General features: G+C 40.2%; 1 protein-coding gene across 1 annotated transcript in view; it reads right to left on the reverse strand.

The window, feature by feature from the left end:
- The window catches only part of MICU2 (mitochondrial calcium uptake 2), a 67,053-nt gene extending 47,389 nt beyond the window's left edge, over nucleotides 1-19,664 (reverse strand). The window contains exon 1 of the mRNA XM_081004175.1: nucleotides 19,434-19,664. Coding sequence (XP_080860301.1) covers nucleotides 19,434-19,649 — 216 coding nt within the window. The 5' untranslated portion in view covers nucleotides 19,650-19,664. The remainder of the gene's footprint in view (nucleotides 1-19,433) is intronic.
- Nucleotides 19,665-25,887: the final 6,223 nt, after the last annotated feature.

Below are 25,887 nucleotides of genomic sequence, written 5' to 3' on the forward strand. Positions count from 1 at the left end.
GACAAACTGTTTTACATTTTTCCACATCAGCTGCATTTGCCAGCTGCTGGGTCAGTTACCTGACTATAGTATTTCCTTTACTTTCCCTTCCCAACTCAATACAATGAATGCTGAGAAGTCAGCTTCCTAGGAACAAAAAAAATATGTAGAAGCTATTCATTTGTTGCAGGTGATGAAAAAGGCATTCCCTCCATGTCTGTTGCAATATTTGGTCACTCAAAAAGGAAGAAAAAAAGATTTTCCATCCATTTCACACATGTATTTCAAACAGAGCATGTGGATGGAACACCATCTACAAGCGTAACTCACAATCAGATGTGCCTACAGCATAATTGCAAACAGCATCCTACCCTTGGAACAAGCTTCCAACTAAAGATACATTGGATTGGGCTAAATGTGGCACATTCCAAAAGTGTTTTCTGTTCTTCATTAGACAATTCTTCATAAGCTAGACAGAAACTGTTCTGCCACTCATGTGCAATGCACACATTTATTCCTTATGTACAGACATAACCCCAAAAGATGAAAACCAACAAGGTGTCATCCTGCAACAATGACCCCCCCCATAAGACTGTTCTGATGAAAGAACTATGTTGACATTTCCTTCCTGAATTTATTGCAAGGCAGACAAAATAAGTACTACATTATTTGTTAGTATAACTGTCGATTCAGAGAGTTTATCTAAGGGTTTCACCTCTGCAACCATATTATGTTACACTATTCTTCTGGTGGGAATAAAGTATTCTCCATGCACAGGTTCAGCACAGCTAGAAACTTTAGGTCATACCAAATGCAGTTGAGTTAGCTCTTCCCTTACAGACCACTAAAGAGGACCAAGAATGCTTTACTGACAATACTATCTATGCAACAACAACAAAAAAGCCAGTCATATGTTCTCAATGTTGCTCCAAAAATAAACATCTATACATTGGGGAACCAAAAGCCTGTAAAACCTGTGATTTTTATTTTGTCTTGCTTTTATTATCTGAGATGAAGTCAACATAGAGTAAGAAGAATGGCAATGGGCAAGATACCGTGCGACACATGCATTTTAATTTTATATTGCCATAAATGTATTGTAGCATGCCCTTATATAATCTGTAATCACCACATAAGTTATATTAAGGCACGCAAAGTACATGACCCTAGATTTATAAGACAATCTGCTAAAGATTTAAATAAATACAATTAAAGTAAGGGCTCCCTTCAAAACAGTCCCCCCCCCCAAAAAAAGAAAACTCATTTTTAACAACGTACATGTTTAATCTGTGTATTACGGTACTTTTTTAAAAACCAGGACTGGGTGTATTTTGTGAGCTTTGAACTAAATTCTGTGATGAAGTGTACAAAACACAAAATGTTGTTCAAATAAGATGGAAATTAAGTTGTGCAAGCATAAATAATAGATGTTAAAATATAGTTAGTTGCGTATTTCATCTTAGTTTTATGGCTCTCCTACACTGTTGGCTTCACAAACACAGCAAGCTACCAGCTTAAGAATTTTCCGTAAGTATAGGTGAACAAAAGCTGGAGCACCTGTTATTCTGTTAGTTTATAGCTCTAAAAAGTATTTTAGCAGAGGCTGTTAAAGCTCCATTTGATTTTTAAAAATTTTTTTTAGTTCACTTAACTTCACTATTTTTGCTACCACATAGAATATGTATAGGAGTTTTTGTATTACTTTTTTTTTTTTTTTTGCAATACAGAGTGATTTCCTACAATTCCTGCAACTAGGGAAAATTGTTGATGCATCATATTAAATAGTGCTTCCTTAACCATTGTTCTGCATAATGTTAATTTAAAAAACACCGACTACTTAAAAGTTACAATGATTTTATTGCCACCTTAAAGATCTCAGGTGCTTTCTTAAAGTGGCAGCTGCTAAAAAGCTGAGGTTTCATTAATGGTTTTCAAAAAAGAACCCCGCCATAAGTGTTAATGACAAGCTTAACTATACCATTAATTCAGCACCCGTCCATTCCCAGTTATTTTTCAAACGTGATGCAACTGAACCACATGACTCTAAAGCCAGACACATTATTTTTTGCCTATTTATGGTTGGCACCTATACAGCTATTTATACTGTGGTATGGTATCTTCTGCCTTAAAGGATTTCAGTCAACCATTTTAAGGTCACATAAACTGCACATATTTTTCTGGCAAAAATAGACACATAATAGAAATAGCAACGGATACGAGCATCATTATTTAACTTCTACAATTTTAATATCTGCTTTAGGCAGTACATCACTCTTTCACGGTCCTCGGTCACAAAGCATAAGTACTGGGAGAGGTACTGGGCTTCTTTGCAGTTGCCCAATACAAGAAGAACAGAAGATAAGTCCTGCTGCATCAGGCCAAAGGCCCATTTGGTCTAGAATTCTCATAATGGCTAGCAAAAAAAAAAAAAAAAAAAAAGACTCTTGTTTGCTTTGCTCAGCTGAGCAGCTTTTTCCTCATTTTTCTTGGGTTTATAGTGGCTGATCAGATGACTGTGAGAAACCTGCTGAAAGGATATGAGTGCAACTGCACTCTCCCCATTTGTTATTTCTAGCAATACAGTGGTACCTCTGGATGCGAACAGGATCCGTTCCGGAGCTCCGTTCGCATCCTGAAGCAAACGCAACCTGCATCTCTGCGCATCGCAATACGCCGCTTCTGCGCATGACGTCATTTTGAGTGTCTGCGCATGCGCAAGTGGCGAAACCTGGAAGTAACTCGTTCCATTACTTCCGGGTCACCGCGGAGCGTAACCTGAAAACCCTCAACCTGAAGCGACTTCAACCCGAGGTATAGTTACACAGAGGCATATTGACGCAGATACTGGAGGTAGTCTTATTCTGCAGAATTCTGTCCATTCCACTTTTAAAGCTATCTAAGTCAGACATTGGTCCATCTAGCCCGGGTGTCTTTCAACTGAAAGTGGGTCACTAATTTCTATGCAGGGATTTTCCCTAGCTTGGCCACTGAGATATTTTTCTCCATGCAAAACATTATTAAAAGTTATTACTGAGCTTGAGCTCTGGCACTCCTTTGCTTGGAAGTGGAGAACCATGCACATGAAAACATTATGCCCAAATTCATTAATCACACAGTTTTCTGTGGGTTTTTTCTTTTTTTAAATCAGTTATAGAGATGTAGAACCTGCTCATATAGATAACTGATTCTGATGAAGTGGCACACACACAAGAGATCATTTCCCATCAGCATGTGCCATGAGTATGCCAGTGAAGGATCGTAATTTCCATAAGTATTTTGTTCAACCTCTTGACCCAATGTAGTTCTCTTTATTTTAGCAAGTCATTCATAAGAACAGAAGCAAACTATGCGAGCCCACACAGCTGGTTCATCAAGGACAAAATTTCCATAAAGAATAAAGCAACTGAGCTCTCCTTACAATTCACTCAGATTTCTGAGGAACATTTGTTTCAATACCCTACAGCAACATAGCTCCTTTCAAGAGATGCTCATTTCATTGTTCTGACAAATATGGCAAGAGGTTTGTTTTTCAAACAAGATCCTTTAGTGATTTTTCAGACATCAAAGCTAGTGTTAAGTATATGTAGTGCACTCCACTTACACACGAGCCATTAGCCACAGAAGGTAACAACTAAAGATCGCTGCTTCTGTTGTCCATCATAACACACAAAACAAGTTTTCTAGCACCCAGTATAAAGAGAGTTCAGCTTCCCAACAAACAGCAGATCTTTTAACTTTCATATTAGGTAACGTTTTTCTATAGTAAAATCTTAAAGTGGTCTAAAAGAATGAGAATTGTATTTAATAATGATGCTACATGCTTTATTAACTCTCACTGATAACTGACGCTTAACTAATAAATCCAACACCACCTTTTTTTTCTTTATAAAGAGGGCTGGCAGTCACATTTTTAAAAAGATACAAATGTTAATCAAAATGAAGCAATACAACAAAGGAACCCTTGGCCCTCCAGATCTTGGACTACAACTTACAGCATTCCTGATCATCAGCCATGCTAGCTGGGGCTGCTGGGAGTTAGAGTTCCGCAACATCTAGAGGACCTCACAAACTCCAGAACAACGAATCTGAGTGTTAAAACTCAAAGCACTCTTCAAAAGCAATTTAATGAATGCTTCCATTATAGGCCTCTGGGCTTAACAAGTTTTCCTTTAACCGTTTTGCAGTGCACTACATACATTGCATTACCATCTTTTAAGAAAGATGGGATTATGTATAAAGAATCCCTGGCCCAGCTAAAGATTAAGTAGTCATGTCACACTATTTCTATTCTGCCACAATAAGAACAGTTTCAAAGCTGCTCTAAATCCATGCTCAGATTTTAAATACAGCATACTTTCTAAATCCATCTGCAAAACAAAGGTTACAGGGAATAAGCTAGCTTCTAGATGTTTTAAAAAGTATGTGTTATTTTTAAATCTCAATATATCCACAAATGGGTGTACTAAATTCCCAGCACCAACTGTCATTTGCCAGTCAAGCTTGAACTAAGAAAACTTACAAATAATTTACAAAGTAAGAAAATTCATTTGATTTCTAAGAGCTCATTCAATGCATTTTTCTTTGAGTCTCACATCAGACAGGATTTGAATTTTTTCAGATACTGTGGTTTACATGGTAAACTGGGGCTAACACCCCAGAGTGTTACAGCTGTGCAGAACTGTCCAAACTGGGGCTAACACCCCAGAGGACAGGATCACACTTCAAAACGACCTTGACAGATTAGAGAACTGGGCCAAAACAAACAAGATGAATTTTAACAGGGAGAAATGTAAAGTATTGCACTTGGGCAAAAAAAATGAGAGGCACAAATACAAGATGGGTGACACCTGGCTTGAGAGCAGTACATGTGAAAAGGATCTAGGAGTCTTGGTTGACCACAAACTTGACACGAGCCAACAGCGTGACGCGGCAGCTAAAAAAGCCAATGCAATTCTGGGCTGCATCAATAGGAGTATAGCATCTAGATCAAGGGAAGTAATAGTGCCACTGTATTCTGCTCTGGTCAGACCTCACCTGGAGTACTGTGTCCAGTTCTGGGCACCACAGTTCAAGAAGGACACTGACAAACTGGACGTGTCCAGAGGAGGGCAACCAAAATGGTCAAAGGCCTGGAAACGATGCCTTATGAGGAACGGCTAAGGGAGCTGGGCATGTTTAGCCTGGAGAAGAGGAGGTTAAGGGGTGATATGATAGCCACGTTCAAATATATAAAAGGATGTCACATAAAGGAGGGAGAAAGGTTGTTTTCTGCTGCTCCAGAGAAGCGGACACGGAGCAATGGATCCAAACTACAAGAAAGAAGATTCCACCTAAACATTAGGAAGAACTTCCTGACAGTAAGAGCTGTTCGACAGTGGAATTTGCTGCCAAGGAGTGTGGTGGAGTCTCCTTCTTTGGAGGTCTTTAAGCAGAGGCTTGGCAACCATATGTCAGGAGTGCTCTGATGGTGTTTCCTGCTTGGCAGGGGGTTGGACTCGATGGCCCTTGTGGTCTCTTCCAACTCTATGATTCTATGAATGTCACCCTGAAATGTAATATGATAAAGGGCAGAATAAAAAAGTTTAAATAAGATAAATGTGACAAAAAAGTCACCCATACCCAATCTGCTCCAGTGGGTCCCCCAAACATCTGCAGAAGTTTTGTGTGGTATGGAGGGTGCTGCAGGAGAGCGAAGAGGAAGGGGAAATCCTCTTTGTGCTAGTGGAAGTCTACTGCACAAGTATAGAATTGTTTAAACAGAGCAGAGTGTTACAGCTGTGCAGAACTGTCCAAACTGTCTGCAGCTCAACGATTTGAATCCAGGACTCCTAACACACCATAAACAACTAGATCGCCTTAGTTTTCATAGCTAACTTTTTACTCCTAATTTTATTCTTTATACCACACCCATCTGGCCGGGTTGCCCCAGCCACTCTGGGTGGCTGGCTTCCTAACCCATCTAAAAACATAATAAAACATCAAACATTAAAAACTTCCTGATACAGGGCTGCCTTCAGACGTCTTTTCAAAGTTGTATGGTTATTTATCTCCTTGACCTCTGATGGGAGGGCGTTCCACAGGGAGGGCGACACCGCCGAGAAGGCCCTCTGCCTGATTCCCTGTAATTTCACTTCTTAACTAAACCAGGACACCTCCCTGTGCTATCTCCTGGGGGGTGCATTTTACCCTGACTGAAGTACTAGGTCCTTATAAAAAGAGACAATTTATAAAGATGCCAAGCACATAGTAGGAATGAACTTCTTATACCCCACAGCATTGGATGTCTCTGATCCTATTTCCAGGATCAAGGGTAAGCTATGGTGGTTCCAGATAGCTAGTTTTCCTCTCGTATATAGTTGCTTGCCATTATTATCTAATCTGTACGCTGCCTAGCAGGAATAAAGCAAATGTTGACACAAAATCCAGGAAATACTATCCTAATTTTTCATGATTTCAAACTTACCTCTTTATGTTTTCCCCAGTCAAATGTTTTTTAAAAAACAGTTTAAAAACCTTGTGGAGAGAGAATTTTCATGTATTTTTTTTTAACTGGAATCCCAATATTTATGTAACTTTAATGGCACTTGTCACAAGAGGACAATTCTATTTTTAAGCAAAAAACAATTACACTAATTTATGACCAATTTTACGACAAAGTATTTACAAACCAATGAAGTTTGTGATGACCTCTGACCAAAGCTTTATAGGAAATTTTAAGAGGATTTTGGTAAGCCTTCAGCAGGCAATTCAAGAAAAAGTAAAGTAACTCACAAAAAAGGTTTACTAAGGCTCCAGCCCAATACTCATTCATATCTGGGAGTAAGCCCCATATAACTAAATGGTATTACTTTTGAGCCTGCAGCACATCCTGTACATTTTTAAGATTTAAGATTTTAAGCAACTCTGGATTTAAATCTAAGAATTTAGCAATCTCTCTTTTAAAAACCTACAGAAGGACATGTAGGTTAAATACATGGTACTGTGTTAATACGTGGGTATAATTTTAGCACAGGCAATAATGAAACAGCAATACAAAATTGGGACTATATTGTTAAAATGTTGTTAAATTGTTACTAGAGAGTTAAGCATGATGACAATTTAACAGAAAATATGAGGACACTTTTATAAATATTGTAAATAATAACCAACCAAAAATGTTACAAAAATGCAACATAAAATCCCAGTTTCACTGATGTTAAAATATTTCTCTTTCTCATTCCTTCTCAACTTCCAGTTGCAGAAGAAGTTGATAACCCTACAGATGCTGCAATTACATGGAACCCAGACCAGTAGCACAGCCAACACAATTGTGTTGTTTTTAGTATATAATTACTTTGAAACCCTGATCAGACAGTATTTAGGCAGCTCTTAAACAAGCAAGGTCACAAAATTATTTAATTGAATTGTTCAATTGTTCTCTTGTCTGTGTGGACAACTCGTAGTACATCTGCGGTTAAGACTTGTGCCAGAAAGGTATACTGTGGTTTTCCTGTATTTTACTACCACACCAAAACTTTGCTACTACTTTTTCTACTAAATACCTGCACCAGGTAAGTTGCTGCTTCAAGTTTTCTGATTTTAAAGCTATGTATCTCCAAGTCAGGCATCTCAAGGGGGGAGGGGGTGCTGCTGTTGTCAAATACTTTAAAAAGAAAGAAAGAAACCCTGTACATGTTTAAGTAGATGTGTCAGTACTGTAATTCTATTATACAAGCAAAGAAAATGTAAGACAGCCTCTCATTCATACAGGACAAATAGCTGTGCCAAAAGCACAAATTACACCTAATTACAGGGTATAACTCTGTCATCTCTCTTTTTATAACCTAGCCGTTTACACACTTTGATTTTTGACTTCCATTTGGGTTTATTAACATCAAAGCTTTGTCATCACTTATCTGTTTCCACAGAATTTTTACTTGAGGCAATAAAGAATAAAAACTTCTTTGCATTCCAGCTTTTCGGATGCAAGAATAGTTTAGTCTGCATTGTTCTTATGATGTTTTATACAAAGGTTTTAATAACCATGTTGTTAAATTTATTGCCCTTGGCAGAGAAGTCTTAAAATACACTATAATTTAACCTACTGTTGTATTAAATACATTAGTACAGTACTCTGAAATTATATTCTTATTGTTAATACTATTTTCATAAACATGACTATGTGTGTAATTAATGAAGATTTGAATGGGAGTATAATGGACAGTTTAATTTTAGAAGATTTATAGGCTTTTGTCAATACTAAATGCCAAGACATTGCTCATGTTCTTCTGTCAGATGTGGGAGCAATAATGTGGAATTGTATTTAAGGATGGATGGTGGCTCAAATGGATCAAACTTCTACTCAGCATGCACTTTCCCAGTCCTGGGTCAATTCTCTGCCTGTGACTTTAAAAAAGTCAACAGCATTTAGTGAACAGTGCTCTTCTGTGGGTAGATCTCAGCTGCCTTAAGAGGAGCATTTTTTAATTATTATTTTTGAAAACTGAACAAGGGAAAGGCAGGGTGAATTAAAAATGGAATTAAATGGAATTAAATAAAATTAAGCAAATGGAAAATATATCAATAATGCTACTAGGAATGGAAAACCATAGTCGGTAATAGAAAACCATAATAACCATATAACACATATCTTAAGTTAAACATATAAGTCAATATAAGCCCTCCAGATGTCAAGCTATGTATCCACAAAAAAAACTGATGTCTATATGAAATATGTCCAATGCAGCCAGGATCCTGAGGTCCTCAGACCATTGTGTAGTAGAAGAGTTTTAGCTTTACAAGAAGGCTTATTCAAAACTGTACACATTATACCACACTCAGGATGGATGGAATGGTCTAAGTTCCCAGTTGCTCAAAGGAGGAACAAAACAGCATAATGCCAGAATATGTTCAGGTTTCTACTACTTTGAAATTTTACTGCACTTATTACTAATACGCAATGCCATCATAAACCTAAAGCTTGAGCTAAAAATAGCCCTTGCAGCTGGTATGCCAATACCTTTATTGCTGCACAGCAGGATACCTGGTCTACCTTCCCAACTTTACAGGAGATTTCTAGTAAATAGCTGTCAACAAGCCTGTGCATGACTGAAGTCAAATTACTAATAGTATGGGAATAAGTGTTTGAACTCTGTGCCAACAAAATATCATGTATCTAATCTAAGGAGGAATTACAGGCCCCAAGACTGCTATTATTTTATTAGCCATACCACCTTCATTTTGATCTGTTCCAGTAATTTTGTTTTGTTTGAACCTACTTGTCAGTGGTATCTTTCGTTGCTATTTAAAATGCACTACATTTTATCCTCTAGAGAAGTTGTGACTCTGTTCTGACATTTCTGGGTTTTAGAAAGGTCTGATTTGTTTCCAGCATATATAAAGACTTATTGTCATCAATTACATGAAACAGATTACCAACTCTCCATTATAGCTAACTAAACATTCTCAAAGTGGTAGATATAATTTAATGACTACTGATTCCAAAGCATATGTTTATTTTAAAGTGCTGATATTTTAAATGTGTTGTGGGAGGAGGGATTATTGGTCTGTTGTTGTTCGTAATTTTATTATGCAATTTGTGGTTTTTATTTTGTAATTTTATGTGAACTGTCCTGAGATCTATGGATGAAGGGCAGTATAGAAATTTAATAAATATTAATAAAATAATTATAATAACACAACTTAGAAAAACAAAACAACTGTGATGGGCTAAATCTAGTAAATGATGATTTACTAGATTTGTTTGTGGCTTTTTACAAAGGCAATCTCAAAGTGACTTAGCATGATAAAATGCAACAGATAAAGCTACACCAGTTGAAAAATACAACGGCTAACAGTTCAGCTGACTACTGTGTCATTTCCAGGCAGCATTAATGTCTTTTACTGCATGTAGCTATACCTGCAAATTACTGTGTCTGTAAATGGTGGGGGTGGGGAACCTCACACCTTAGGACCAGATGCATCCCTCCAGACCTCTCTTATCTGGCCCTCAGGCCATTCTCCCTCCCCAGTTTTCCCCCTTCAGTGGCTTCGCTGTGTACCTTCCTCAAGTGCTGCTGCCTGCATGGAACATGTCCATGAACTGACATAACAGTTTCTTGCTTGCCTACGTGGAGGATGGAGATATGCGAGTACATGCAGAAACCTCCAATTTCTGCATGGCTGAAAGGTAATCTTCTCTACCAATGTAATAACCACATCCATTGGTCTATGTTCTTCTACCCCATGTCTTATCTGTTTTTGCCTGTGCTCATGCCCACCAGCAGCACGCATCCCCCAAAAGCTGACCATGAGTTAAAGTGGCCCTCGAGCCGAAAAGGTTTCCCTACCGCTGCTGTATAGGCTATCCAACTCTTAGAAACTTCACCACACTCTCGTGTCTTTGACTGATGGATGGAGGGGAAAAAAGAAAGAATCAGAACGCCTGCTTGAGTGGTGACCTAAGCACTAAAAATCAACTTGAGATGTGCCACAGTCTTCTGTAAGCGCATTTACTGGAAGGCGTTTGGAATGGTCTGGAACACACTGCCACATGGCTAAATAAAGTGAATCACAAGGAAATACTGATGTACCTCCCTTTACATTTGCAGCACTCTTTTAGAGCAGTTGTACTTAGGACAAACACCACCACATGAACCACATAATGAGATTGGAAAACTGAAAATTAACACCAAGGCTAATAATGCACAGAAGCTTGCATTTCCTCCCTCCAAAAAAATTTACCCAAGAAAAGTCAAGCCAATTTCATCTTATATTCTCACTGCAATTACTTCTACTGTCTACTCATAAGAAAATAGTACCTGATAGCTAACCAGCGCAAAGTGAGGTAAAGGTAAATGACCCCTGGACAGTTTAGTCCTGTCAAAGGCAACTATTGGGGTGTGGCATTCATCTTGCTTCAGGCCAAGGGAGCCAGCATTTGTCCATAGATAGTTTTCTGGGTCATATGGCCAGCATGACTAAACCGCTTCTGGCACAATGGAGTGCCGTGACGGAAGCCAGAGCACATAGAAATGCCGTTTATCTTCCCGCCACAGCGGTACCTATTTATCTACTTGCACTGGTATGCTTTCAAACTGCTAGCTTGGCAGATGTTGGAACAGAGCAACGGGAGCTCACCCTGTTGCGTGGATTCGAACTGCCGACCTTCCAATCAGTAAGCCTAAGAGGCTCAGTGGTTCATACCACAGAGCCACCTGCGTCTCCTTAGCACAAAGTACTCAAGTGGGACCCTTAGTAACATGCTTCAGCCCCCTGACTCTCCTCTTGTCAGTTATTAAGCACAACAGCCCTTTGGCTGCTTCTTAGAGCCCAAACTCACATTCAGAATCCTTTCTACGCCAAGGATAAGCTGAGCCTGAAAAGATTTTTGCAGGCTGGAAGGAACTGAGCTCTAGAAATGTGCTCTTGGTGTGTGTATGTCCTTAAACCCAAAAGCTTTCCCCAGCACATGTTATTTCTGAATTAAGTCTTCAAGAGGCAATCTAACTCCTTACCGCTATGAAAACTTTTCTTTGACTTCTCTCCTTGGGCTTATGTATGCCCAAATACCATGCTTTATCACCAAAGTAGGCACATCACAAGGCTAATTCCAACTGAACTGACATACAACAGAAAGATTAACCATACAAGTATAGAGGAGCAATAATCATATATACACCAAAATAAAAAAAATCCTTCCAGTAGCACCTTTAAGACCAACTAAGTTAGTTCTTGGTATGAGCTTTCGTGTGCAAGCACACTTCTTCACATACACTGAAACAGTTGCATAGTTTTCTTGCATATTCAGTGGGATACGTGGATTGTAGAGGGTTCTTAATTCTAAGACCCTTGGGTATAATGTCCAGGTTCTTGCATTTAGTAAGAAAGAAGATATCAGTCTGTACCTGTGCAAGTTTCTTGGTGAGGTTGATGGACTTCCATTTCATGCGGCTCAATGTGGTGCCTTCCATGGTTCCAGTTACAGATAGGTAGCCGTGTTGGTCTGCCATAGTCAAAATAAAAAAAAATCCTTCCAGTAGCACCTTTAAGTTTCAGTGTATCTGAAGAAGTGTGCTTGCACACGAAAGCTCATACCAAGAACTAACTTAGTTGGTCTTAAAGGTGCTACTGGAAGGATTTTTTTTATTTTGACTATGGCAGACCAACACGGCTACCTATCTGTAACTGAAACATATATACACCAGTTAGGGACATTCTGTATCCATTAACTTTAAATATTTAGGCATTCAATATTTGGGGTGATTCTGCATCCCTCTGGAACCCTGTAAGATACAGTCCACAATGTTCAATAGGTCCCCCTGGCCCTCCGGGGAGGCCTTTTGGGCGGAGTACAGGGGGAAGGAGAGGAAAGGAAACGAAGCAGACATTGTACAGAATTGCCTCTGCTCATGCACCACTGGATACAACACAATATAACTAATTATATAATGCACACAATGCTAGTTTAAGTGTTGTTTATGTGAATATGTGGACCCTGGAACACCTGCCAATTAATTAGTGTCTATGAGAATTAATTAGCCACAGGAAAATTGATGCCTGGCGATGCAGTTAAAATTTGCTGTTTATACCATATTTTATAATTTAGACAAAATGCTTCCCCACCCCCAGTTACCTAGATTCCTGCTAATTGATCTGTCAACACTTATGGAAACTAAAGGTATTGCATTTGTTGACAGAAAGGAAAGAACAGGAGTTGTCCTACAAACAACAGCCATCAATACCACCCTCCTTTGGTCATTCAGCATATTTTAAAGACACTGTTGCATAAATACAAATGATGCTTAGGATTTCCATAATTAATCTCACATAGCAAAAGTAATGAATATCCGTAACAAAGCAGATTAGAGAAAAGCAAGTATATAAGAGGGCACTGGATATTTTCCAGAACCCTAACTGAAATATTAATACAAAGCATGGATCCACTATATTTTCAGAGTCAAAGTTTCAAGATATTTATATCCTGCTTTCAAAAAGTTGTAAGTGATACTATGTTGTGAAACAAGTGCACACCCCTAAGTAAAATCCATTTCTAAATTTAAACATAACATTATGGCCTTACAGATTCCATACTTGCTATATTATTGACTGTTTTGGTCACTCAACATGACAATGTCTGTATGTCACTAATGCAAAGCATGATACTTGGGATATATTTAATACCCAAGTTATTTAAACTTCTTCAGGGATACATGATACTTAAAGAGCTTCTTTAACATGTTTTAATACAGAATAAAAGCAGCATGGGGAGTTCCTAACTTGATTATAATATATAATAAAAAGACTTTCCAGAAAAGATTTGTAAAATCTTGTTAGGGGTTTGGGGGTTTAAAAGACAGTGAACTAAGACAAGGCATGCTGACCTCAGGGTTGTGATATCATTTGAGAAAAATATTACACACAAAAATACATAACATAGGCCATAATAGTAATGACTACATTGCTTTCCTGTTTGTGCATAATACGAAAAGGGGAAAAATATCCACTGCAAGATGCTTAAGGCTACAATCCGATACATATTACGGTAACTGGGGAGTATGTCCCACCAAACTCAATGGGGCTTAGTTCTAAGTACACATGCTTAGCAATGTATAATACGAAAACTATAGAACTGTAATTAGGTATATTTTATACCCACTTATCACCATCATACAATTTGCACACATATTTAGAATCTGTGGTTCATTTTAAGCAGAAGCTTGTACAAATTCAAGTTGTTTTTATATTCTGGGACAGAGATTAAAATAGGAACTCTAGACTTTTCCCACATAAGCTCATACAACTGAGCCAGCTGGTAGAAGCTCCTGGCAGAGCATCAAGCACTTATGTATACTTCTTGCAAACAGGTTCTCCAATTCTTGATATTGTGAAACTTGATAATGCTCTAAGCCATAATATATGCAGGAAAGAAATCAATTTGAACAATGAATAGTGTTGTAATTACATAATTTGAAGACTTGTTGATTAAATTAACAGCAATCCTTCTGTAGGTGACTTTATTACCAGAGATTGTTGCAGGCTATAACTTCATGAAATGATATTGTTTACTCATCAGTTTTTCAGTGAATAATTCGACTTTTCATCTATGAATGATCTTGTGGCAGAATTATTATGTCAGACACTGTACCTTGCTTTGTGTTATTTTAACATGATGAGCTTGCTAATTTCACAATTTGAATAGTGTTTAGTTGTTTGTAAACTGCTGGTGATATAGCGGTCTAATAAATAATAATAACACAGATAGTTGGTTGGCATCTGTCTTTTTCGGGAGACAATGGAGGAGTGAGCGTTTGGAGGTGAAGTCAAACTATTGGAAGGTTACAGTGCCTGCTGTGACTGTAAGGACCGATACAGGAAAGACATGTTTTGTCGCAGCTGGGGCAGATGAAGGTGTCCAGTTGTGCTGCTGGCATTTCTTCTCTCTGCGTTCCTCCCAGTGATCATTCCTCCTCTGGTCAATGCTATGGATACACAACCTGATTGTCTGTCTGCAGGCACTGTGGTTGCCTGCAAGGGATTCCCACACGGTGGGATTGATGTTGCCAGTCTTCATGTCACATTTGCAGACATCTTTCTAACACAGAGTTGGTCTGCCAACAGGCCTGGAGCCAGCTCCCCATAATGTAGGTAACAAGAGAATGTTCTGCCTCTAACATCCTCCTGTAGTTCCCGTAACAAAGATACGTATAGCAAAAACAACAAAACAATTTCCTGCTATAATAAGTACATCATCTGTCTTTATCTTCTTGTATTTCATCTTTCAAGGGAGCCTTCCCAAACCTGACGTTTTGGACTACAATTCCCATCAGCCCCATGGTCAACAGTCAAGGCTGATGTTGAGTCCCTTGCAAATAACTTTTAGATGTCCACTGAAAAAGCTTCTGTTTTGACAAGCTTATCCAAACACATGATTTAGTTATTACAGTATAGCAGGATGTCTCCATTTGCGAAACAGTTTTTAATGTCAGTTTCATTATATCTTGAACTAGCCTGCTCCAGCCTGCACTTCACTTACGCTTCACCATATAAACCACTTGATCAAACAAAATTACCCAAAGCAACTAAAATGATATATAGAATCTAATATTCACAAAACATATACACTTAAACCATAATTAAAAAGAAAGATAAATTTATCAAGAATCTTAAAACAAATACAAGGCAGACAATAGATGAAGAGCAGTAGCAATGAGAGACCAAGGAAGCAAATGGACCATTGACCTGAATGCATGGATTGAGGAATAAAGATGGGAATTAAAAGGAAAGTTGATCAATTCTAGAACTGGAGGTAACTTGGCCACCAATTTCTACTCAGCCCCCACTGAGAATGGCCCTGTTCCATGCCTTCAAGCACAACTCAATGTATATGATACTATTTGTTATGCACACCACCCCCTAGCTAGGACTTAATAAAGGTATAGTCTCCCCATTACAATACCTCACTAACAGTACAGTTAAATTATTGGTAATTTCTATGGTACTTTCAGTGCATAAAGTACTCTGTGACCTTTAAAGCATTTGTCTGAACTGCAATCACTAGACAATCACTTTGCTTTAAAAAAATAAAATAAAAAATGAAGCAATTTTGAAGACTCCAAAGCTAAGCTTTTTGCATCCAGGGAATAAATCTAGAGAACTGACCCAAAACTAGTTTGATTTAGAAGCTGAAGTTAATACGCAGAATTTAGAAGCGCCATTAAATGCAAAAACAAATCACTGTACAGTACCAAAGAACTGGCTGAGCTCAAGGCTTAAGATCACAAAAGTAAACCCACGAAGACAAGACATTCCAAGCCCAACTTGGTTAATGAGAGGAGCATGCTGTGTAGTGGCATGTTAATGCAGAGGATTGCAAGCTGTCTGAAAATAAACATTAAGTCAAAGCCAACAACAGATGTTTGACAGAAGTGACCCATCTCAAAATCTTCTGCAGTACATTACTGTGACTCCAATATTGGAAATACAGTGCTAAAGATAAACAAGTATGAAGTATCACTATGTCTGGCATCCAACAACACTGGAAAATGACTGTGCTAATTGCTACGCCGAGTCCACACAGAAGAAAAAGCTTCTTATTTTGAGCACTGCAGAAATCTGATGTACTACCTTCATCCTAAATTCTAAAACAGGAAAGATCCAGAGCACGGGAAAGAAATGGAGGGCGACTGAAATTATTCACAATTTGAATAACTGAAAGTCATCGTATTTTAAATTAAATGTGGAGAATTACAAGAGTCACTACATTTTAACAAAAGTTTAGTTTCAAAGGTGGACAAAAGTCTAAGCAACATGACATATATATGGATTAGTACATTTCAAGTGTTCAGAATGGTTCATGCACGATAACACAGTAATCCTTATTAGAGACCTAAGGCCGCAAAGTTTCCTCATATTGTAGATTTGTGAGTGGGTGGGAAATAGCAGCTCTCTTAAGGCCTGCTAGGCAATTTGTAGTTAAAAGTTTGAACCAGGGACTTCCCATCATTCTATCGTCAGTCGTTATGCTACACCAGTTCTATTATTATTGGGTGTCTAGAAATAGACACAATGCTTCCTATTTGGATCTGGAGACTCTCTGTACTCACCAGGAGACATAAGGTTTATCCTATTTCACTTCCCCTAAGAAACAAAGTATTGATATTTGGAATGAAAGTAACCCCAGACAGCAACCACGTAATTCCCATGGCCTTTTAAGGACAGAGATGGACATAAAGGGTGTTTTGTAAGTAACTTATTTTTGAAATCATGAATGTCCTTATTTGTTTTTAAAACATATGGCTTCCTACATGATGCAATTCAGACAGCATAGTTGAGCATTTTACTTGTGAAATATTTTTTTTCTGAATGAGTAAATATATATTAATCTTACAGTAACCAATTCAGTACATTTTTATGTAAACAAAGTTAAGCATCAGGTGAGAGCTACACAGATAACACAAGCTCCTAACTTTTTACACACTGAAATTCTGGCATAGCGCAAATGGGGGAAAATATTGTCCATCAGAATATACCGTATAAGACTAGGTTTTTTTTCTTAAAAATGTCAAAAATTAGGGGGCGTCTTATACACTGATATATCTCCCCCCCCCTTTCCTTAAATCTGAGTCCCCAAAGATAGGGGACGTCTTATACATGGGGGCATCTTATAGATGGAAAAATACGGTATGTTATACTAGAGAAGCACAAGCTAAAGTTATGCCAGTATAGACTAAAGGAAATGAACTATTTGATACTTTGATGTAAGTTTAGTGACTAAACTTTAGCTTCATACAGCTGAACACTGAATGCCCTAGTGATAAAATCTTATACATGACTGCTCAAAAGTAACTTCCATCAGCCCAATGGAACTTAAAATGCATATAGCAGCTAAGCTATGATGACTGCATTATGGCAAATTAAACATCACAAGTTGATGTAAACCAGTTACAATTAATTGATTGTAAGACTGAAAACAAATGTTTATTCATCCACAGGTACTGCCAGTGACTAATACCTTTGTTACCCTATAATATATGATATTAAGCAGAAGCAAGTACACTTCCTCCTGTCAGGTTTACTTACAACAACAGCATTGTAAGTACTGACTTACTCACTTAAAGTGAAATGTAATTATGCTCCTCATATATTGTTGGCAATTATCTTCCATATATCTTCCTTTACATCTTTTGTCAAGCCATTTTATGCGAACAATTAGTATACCACTTAACTACAATTGTCTCTAAGTGGTGTACAAGAAATATAAAATCAGACTTCAGTTTTAAAGCCCGCTAGAATAAAAAAGTATTCAGTGGGCTCAAGATATACAGCCTATATGACTAGAACTGGAAGGGAGTTCCACAAAATTGGGCCCACAATACTGGACACAGAAATCCTGGTCGATATATAAGACACGAGTAACAAGGACTTTCACAAAGACCTCAGTGATCTGGCAGGGATAAAAGGGATTAAAAATCATTGAGGGCCTAATTTGTCAGAGACGTTATAAATTTATAAAAGATCCTTGAATCTGGCCCTGTGCAAGCTTTTGAACACCCGAGTTATGTGCTGCCAATAGTATGTCCCCATCAGCGGTCTAACTGCAGTATTTTGTACCAACTGGAGCATCTGAAATAGGTCCAAGGGTAGCCACACATAGAGCACCTTGCAATAATCAAGGCCTGACATTATGAATGCATGAATCACGATGGTAAAACAATCTCTGTCCAAGAATGGCCACAGTACCATAGCTAGTAAATGCACTCCTAGTCACTGAACCTACCTAAGCTTCCTGTGACAATGATGGATCCAGGAGCTCTAAACCTGTTCTTTCATAGGGAGAGCAGCCCCATCCATTAACAGGCAACTGGTTGATCTCCCAGACAGAGAAACCACCAACCCAGAGTGCCTCCATCTTCCCAGGGTTCAAGCTCAGTTTAATTGCCCTTTAGTTTCAGAGGACACCAACTTCTGATTCAAACCTACCCACCCTTCCTAAAGTATTTCTCCTAACACAGCACAACAGTGCTGCTTCTTATTCAAACTCCAAGAATCTGTACAGTACTGGAAAGCCAGCAAGCATTGCATTTATTTTCTAGATAAGCCATTCTACCCCTCTTCCCACATCCACATATAACCACTTCCTTGAGTTTTCCTCTTTTTTTTTTACTCCGCCTCAGTGCTGCAACTCAAAACTATAAAACTGGCCTCGGTGGGGTTGTTTTGTTTATCTGTTTGTTTGTTTGTTTTGCATTAATGTCTAATGTTTTACAATTTTTCATGTGCTGCAAGCCACCCAGCCACATGGGAGGGGCATAGATCAAACCTCTCCATTCTTAAGGAAATCAGCCCTGAGTGCTCACTGGAAGGACAGATCGTGAAGCTGAGGCTCCAATACTTTGGCCACCTCATGAGAAGAGAAGACTCCCTGGAAAAGACCCTGATGTTGGGAAAGATGGAGGGCACAAGGAGAAGTGGACGACAGAGGACGAGATGGTTGGACAGCGTTCTCGAAGCTACCAGCATGAGTTTGACCAAACTGCGGGAGGCAGTGGAAGACAGGAGTGCCTGGCGTGCTCTGGTCCATGGGGTCACGAAGAGTCGGACACGACTAAACGACAACAACAAAATCCCTGCGCCTAAAGATGGCAGTTCATGAGACTCTTGGGTTTCCCAGAGCTTGAGCCCCAACCAGGCGTGCCAAGTATTGAAGGTGGGCCCCTTTTGTTCTTGCTGCGACAGGACTGACGCGGCCCCCCATCCGAAATGCCACGCCGCCCGGGCACACGCTGCCGTGAGAGGCGGGTTATGAATATTTTCCATTCGATGGAAGGCAGGGAGCCGCGCAAGCCGCCCGGAAACCAACCAAGGAACAGGGAACAGGGCTGGGCAAAGGCGCTGGCTTCGGCCCCCGAGGCTCCCGCTGTCCTTTCCACGCCGAGGAAAGGGAGGGAAGCCGGCAGCGGCTCCTCGTCTCCTACCTGAGCCAGGACTGTCAGGAAGCCGCCGCTCCCGCCCTGCCCGCTCCATCCTCCGCCAAAGCCCACGAGCGCCCCGCCTCCGACCAGAGCGGCAGTGGCAAGCCAGGGGCCCGCCCGGGGCCTGGGGGCCCGCAGGCTGCCCAGCACCGGCGCCCCGCCGCGCCTCACGTATCCCCGGGAGACAACCGCCCAAACGGGTCTCCAGGCCGCCGCCATTTTCCCGGAAGTAGGAAGAGCGCCGCGAGCGCCTATCAGGAACTATAGACTTTGCAAGAGGTAGATTCGTACGCTGCTGCTGCTGCTTCCGGGATGATGATGATTTCCCCCGCCCCGCCGCTCCTTCACACGTTTATTTATTTATCTATCTATCTATCTATCTATCCAGTGTTAAAAACAATACAGCATTAAATATTAAAAACTTCTCTAAACGCGGCTGCCTTCAGATGTCTTGCTGGGGGAAATTGCAGCAGCTGTTATCCTTTTCGCATGAAGAATGTGTGTGTTTTTAAGCAGAACTTAAAACATTTGATAGCGTCTTTATGCAAACCAATGGAGCCCAAGGCTTCTTCTTTATGCAACTTGAGTGGTAGCTTTGGATTGGAAGCAGGTCTGAAAGGGCACTCTCGTCAAAATGACATTTGCTGCCGTCTTTGGGAAGATTGGCTGACTACAAACCCGCAGCTTTAACAGCAATATATTAATAATGGACTGTTGCCATAAACTTCCCTCCCAAATCTGCAACTTTCATTATGGGTGGAGATTGTGGAATTTGGAACCGGCAATGCAATTCTTATTTTCTAAAATCTAAACTCATTCCCCCGCCCTCAAACACACAAAATAAGACCTGAAGCACAAAGAGTAAGAACGCCCGTCCCCGCTTTTGTTCTTTTTCATTTTTGGTTGGGCACCTCGATCTCAGCGACGCCGCTCTTTTAGGGTATCTTCTCCGTTGTGTCCTAGGGGAGGCAGAAAAAGAAACCACGAAAAGGAACTTGGACGTTCTGCCTCAGGATTAAACTGCCATTCTGTACTTTTTCTATGTCTACAAACGATTCCAGCTGTTAAGTACACGAAGGCTTGCCCTCTCTCTCTCTCTCTCTCTGCGCACGCGCGATTTCCACAGGCGTTTCCATCGGGAAAAGAGATCGTGTGAAGCCTGCGCGTGGGTGGTGGGAGAGGTGGTGGTGCTGAAGTCGCGAGATTTCTCTGTCCTCCGCTCCGCTCCTTTTTTTTTTCCATCGGAAGAACCAGAGACAGACTGGCCTAAATCAGGGGTGCCACGTGTTATTTCAAAGTACCTTAAAGTTTGAGCCGGGGTTAACAAGATTCCCCCCCTGCCATTCCCATACTGTGTTTTCGCCTCAGATCTGATGTTGGCTATTGTATCTATGTGTGTATGTATGTTGGATGTAGATGCAATAGCCAACATCAGATCTGAGGCGAAAACACAGTATGGGAATGGCAGGGGGATCTTATGATGATTAATAATAATAATATTTGTATACTGCCCTTCATCTGGACCATGAATCCACAGCCTTAGCCCTGCCAGGTTTGGGGGTGGCAGGTGCTCTCCCACCCTAATTCAGTATTTTCCTGAAAACTCCAGGAACCCCAACTTCTTGTAGGGACTCTCACCTATCACTTCTTCCTTTCCATTTGCTTTGGTGCCCAGGATGTCTACACACCCCACTTACTAATAGAGGGAGTGATGCTCCTGTGAATTAATGCTTTCGTCAGCCTTAAATTGCATCTCCCAGTTTCATAACATTATAATTACATCAAATTATATTACTCACATTGCACTTTAAGATTTCAGAGTCCCTAATAAATACTTCTGCTTTTTAAGAGATAAAATTAGCTTTGCTAATCTTGACATGTTTTATTTGCACCCTTGAGGGCAATTTCTCTCTTTCTCGCTTTATGTGTGGCATATTGTGGAAGGTCTTTTAAATATAAATCAGTTTCCTTTCTTATAGTGTAGTGCACCTTCTCAGTCCTTTCCAATGGGAATTGCACAGAAACTGCTTTCAGTGAATTGTGTCACAAGGCTGCAGTCCTCACAGAACATACACAGAAGTAGATTTAACCCATCTACAATTACCCATAGAACTATGAGCACTCATGTAGAATTAAAACAACACTGTACTTATTCTCAGCCACTCAATAACTGCTTTGGTATCAACCTATACAGTTGTACCTCGGGTTAAGTACTTAATTCGTTCCGGAGGACCATTCTTAACCTGAAACTGTTCTTAACCCGAAGCACCACTTTAGCTAATGGGGCCTCCTTCTGCCACCGCACCACCGGAGCATGATTTCTGCTCTCATCCTGAAGCAAAGTTCTTAACCTGAAGCACTATTTCTGGCTTAGCGGAGTCTGTAACTTGAAGCATATGTAACCTGAAATGTATGTAACCCGAGGTACCACTGTAATATGCTTATCTGTTTTAAAAATAAGGGCACCGTCGGAAAAGAAGCAGAAGATGTGAGTTGAAGTTCCAGCAGGAGGAAATAACATGCCCCTGCTCACTATTGGCATGCAGGCCAAAGAGAATCCAGAACTAGTGTGATGTGGTACCATTGTAGGGGCTGTGGTTGTATTCCACACTATGAGATACTTCCAGAGTATGAGATATGGTGTAAGTGTTCTTCTGTCCTGTGCTGTCCATGTCTGACCTATAACTCCACCTCGTTTTCCCATTTCACCAGTGCACTTTTGACAGTGTAGCACTCCAGTGTTAGGGACGCGAGTGGCGCTGTGGTCTAAACCACTGAGCCTCTTGGGCTTGCCAATCAGAAGGTCGGCAGTTCAAATCCCCGTGACGGGGTGAGCTCCTGTTGCTCTGTCCCAGCTCCTGCCAACCTAGCAGTTTGAAAGCACACCAGTGCAAGTAGACAAATAGGTACTGCTGCAGCAGGAAGCTAAATGGTGTTTCCATGCACTCTGGCTTCCATCACGGTGTTCTGCTGTGCCAAAAGCGGTTTAGTCATGCTAGCCACATGACCCAGAAAACTGTCTGGAAAAACGCTGGCTCCCTCGTCCTGAGAGCGAGATGAGCGCCGCAACCTCATATTCGCCTTTGACTGGACTTAACCGTCCAGGGGTCCTTTACCTTTACCTTTTACAGTGGTACCTCGGGTTAAGTACTTAATTTGTTCCTGAGGTCTGTACTTAACTTGAAACTGTTCTTAACCTGAAGCACCACTTTAGCTAATGGAGCCTCCTGCTGCTGCCGCGCCGCCGGAGCACGATTTCTGTTCTCATCCTGAAGCAAAGTTCTTAACCTGAAGCACTATTTCTGGGTTAGAGGAGTCTGTAACCTGAAGCGTATGTAACCTGAGGTACCACTGTACTCCAGTGTTGCATTTGAGCAGTTGCACTGATGTATCTGCCATTGTGAAAGCACAAAAGGGGCTTCCACCATAACCCATAGCCCCACAGCCCATATACTGTATCTTCATTACAGGATTGTGCTCTTGATTTATTTTGTACCTTTCCTGCATCTAGGCCAGGGGTAGGCAAACTAAGGTCTGGGGGCTAGATGCGTCCCAATCACCTTCTCAATCTGGCCTGTGGATGGTCCAGGAATCAGTGTGTTTTTACATGAGTAGAAAGTGTCCTTTTATTTAAAATACATCTCTGGGTTATTTGTGGGGCATAGGAGTTCGTTCATTCCCCCCCCCCAAAAAAAAATATAGTCCAGCCCACCACATGGTCTGAGGGATGGTGGACCGGCCCATGGCTGAAAAAGTTTGCTGAACCCTGATCTAGGCATTAATTGAGCCCATATTATCCATATTCAAATATGGGGGTATTGGTTTTGTTTTTTTAGTAATATGGAATGTACTTTGTGTTTTTATGTTGTGTTTTTATGTTGTAAACTGCCCTGTAATATTCAGACAAAGGGTGGTATAATAATAATACTGTAATAATAATAATATCAATAATATCACATCAAAATTATTTAGAAATACAATATTCACTGTTTTCTAGTGTGTTAAGTCACCCCCCGCAATGCCCACCATACAATAAAAACTTAGATGTTTTTTCTTGATGACGTAATAATAATCAGCAACTGATAATAGCCCATATACTGGAAGCTGCCACTCTGTTCACAATTCTAATAAGACTTACATAAGGACAGTAATTCAAACAGAAAAATGGCTCTTTCCTGTGCTGCAAACCATACTGACAATATTCACAAATTCCTAAGAAAATTACGATTAGGGAATTGATAAGTAAGAGTTCCTGCTGTCATTTGCAGAAGCAGCCTTAAAAATAAACACTGGTGGCACAGAAAGGTTTCTAATTAATGGCTCAGTGGGCCATAAAGCTGTGTTTCCTTTTCTCCCAAATTGCCATTCCTCCTTCTTCTCCTGGATCGTATCACTGTGCAAACTTAGCAAGCCCCAAATCATTGTGAGGAGGAATAGCATTTCCAAGTTTTAAAACTATTTTTAAAACCTGTCCAGGTTCTACCCTCCTCCCTTGCAGCTGTATAAACTTCCCTAGCCAAAAATAACATGATGTTTGATTAATTGAGATGTCCGTGTGTAATAAAATCAAGGGGTATTCCTGTATCTGGGCTATATAAAAGCTAGTTCTTATCTTCCATCTAGTCCTTTCTTCCCAGAAACCTTTCAACTTTATTCATCGCTGACCCTCCTCCAAGATGACACCAGCAATGTGGGACTGTGTTGGGTTTAATTAGTAGTAGAACAGCAGCCAGCAACTAAAGAACCCAACAGCAACAATGCTTAAGGTAAACGGGTCTGAGTATTCTTAGCCTACCTCCAAGTAAATTTGTACTGCTACTCTACCAAAAATGTATCCATATACTCCAACTTTTCTCCGAAATAGGGACTATCTATCTATCTATCTATCTATCTATCTATCTATTTAAATTAAACATTTAAAAACTTCTCTATAGAGGGCTGCGTCAGATGTCTAAAGGTTTTATAGTTAGAGTACTTACTTATCTCCTTGGTTCAGGGGTTGCATAACCCTATACTCTCCAACATTTCTCTGATGAAAATAGGGAAAAGAGGGACATTCCAGGATCAAATAAGAAACTGGGATGGTGTCTGTCAATCCAGGAGTGTCCCTGAAAAAAAAGGACACTTGGAGGGTCTAGTCTGCTACTCATATATTTTGGTTTATTCATTTAACCGAAATATCTTTTGGTCATGTCACAACTTTTTAGCACTCCTCATTTCGGGACTATGAAAGTTGAAAAATTCAACATGTCTTAATTAGTTATGTCTCCATGCATATACACAGGACGCACAAAAATAATGAATTATAATAGGAAAGTGGCTTATAGGGAGCAAAGTAAGGTGGACCTGACTCTCATAGGATACTGAACCTGTGGCCATATTGGTTTGCATCTCTTGTCCAATCAGCACAAGGATTTACCTTTGCTCAGTGGGACTTCTCCCCCCCCCCCCATGCATCCCCTAATCTGTCCTGGGCTTTCCTCCAAACCCCTGGAGCAGATATGGCGAGAGTGCAAGATGTGTGTGTATGGGAAGTTATCTTGTGCAAAGGCAAATCCTTGTGCTAATGGAGCAAGGGCATTGTTGGACTACAACTCTTGGCACCCTAACCACTGCCCATGCTGGCTGGGGCTGGTGGGACTTGGAGTAGAACATCTGGAGGGCCACCAACTCCCCCACCCTGTCATAAATAAGTGGCAAGGTTTGCACAGGAACAGCCCTCGTTCTGACTCATCTGTGGGCTTGCTGCTTATAAAGACGTCTGCAGTTTATGAGCACAATCCAAAGAATATTCAACCAGCCTTAATTGCATCGTGTTCACAGACCTAAGATGTGCCTATGGAGGCTTCCCTACTAATGTAAAAGGCAGCTTCAGATGAATGGCTTCCCTGATGAGGTTTTCCTTCCAGTATCGTGGGAAGAAAGGGTTAACCCTCTCTTCACTTCCTGCAATCCCAGTAGTGATCAGTCCCCCCAGTGGCTGATATGTGCATTTTTAAAAAGTGCACATGAAATGGCAAAGATGCATTTAGTGTCTCTTCTAGTTTGGTCATCATTACTATGTTGTGTGTAAGTATTTCCAAAGAGGCTGCTCAGTAGGCCATTGCAAAGAGCAAGCTCAGAACCTCAAATGCTAAATACTTCCACTGCACTCATTATACATTCCACACTGGGTGTTAGTCTACATTTTAATACCTGAGATTACTCAGGATTAACTACCTTTTCTGATTACTGTACTCATATATTCCTACCTCATTATGCAGCAAAGACTCAGCAATTTCATTGAAACGTGTTTCCATACAATGTGCTAAGGATCATGGTGATATTGTGATCTCAGAACTGAACTGAGATCTCCCCCAAATAACAATGATGAACCCAATATTAAGCACACTTACATGGAGGTTCAGCCAGTCCAAACCATACGCTTTCTGCTCTCAGCCCCTCCCTCTCTTCCTCA

Source organism: Podarcis pityusensis (assembly GCF_964106645.2).
Source record: "Podarcis pityusensis genome assembly, chromosome: 4".
Taxonomy (NCBI): Eukaryota; Metazoa; Chordata; class Lepidosauria; order Squamata; family Lacertidae; genus Podarcis; species Podarcis pityusensis.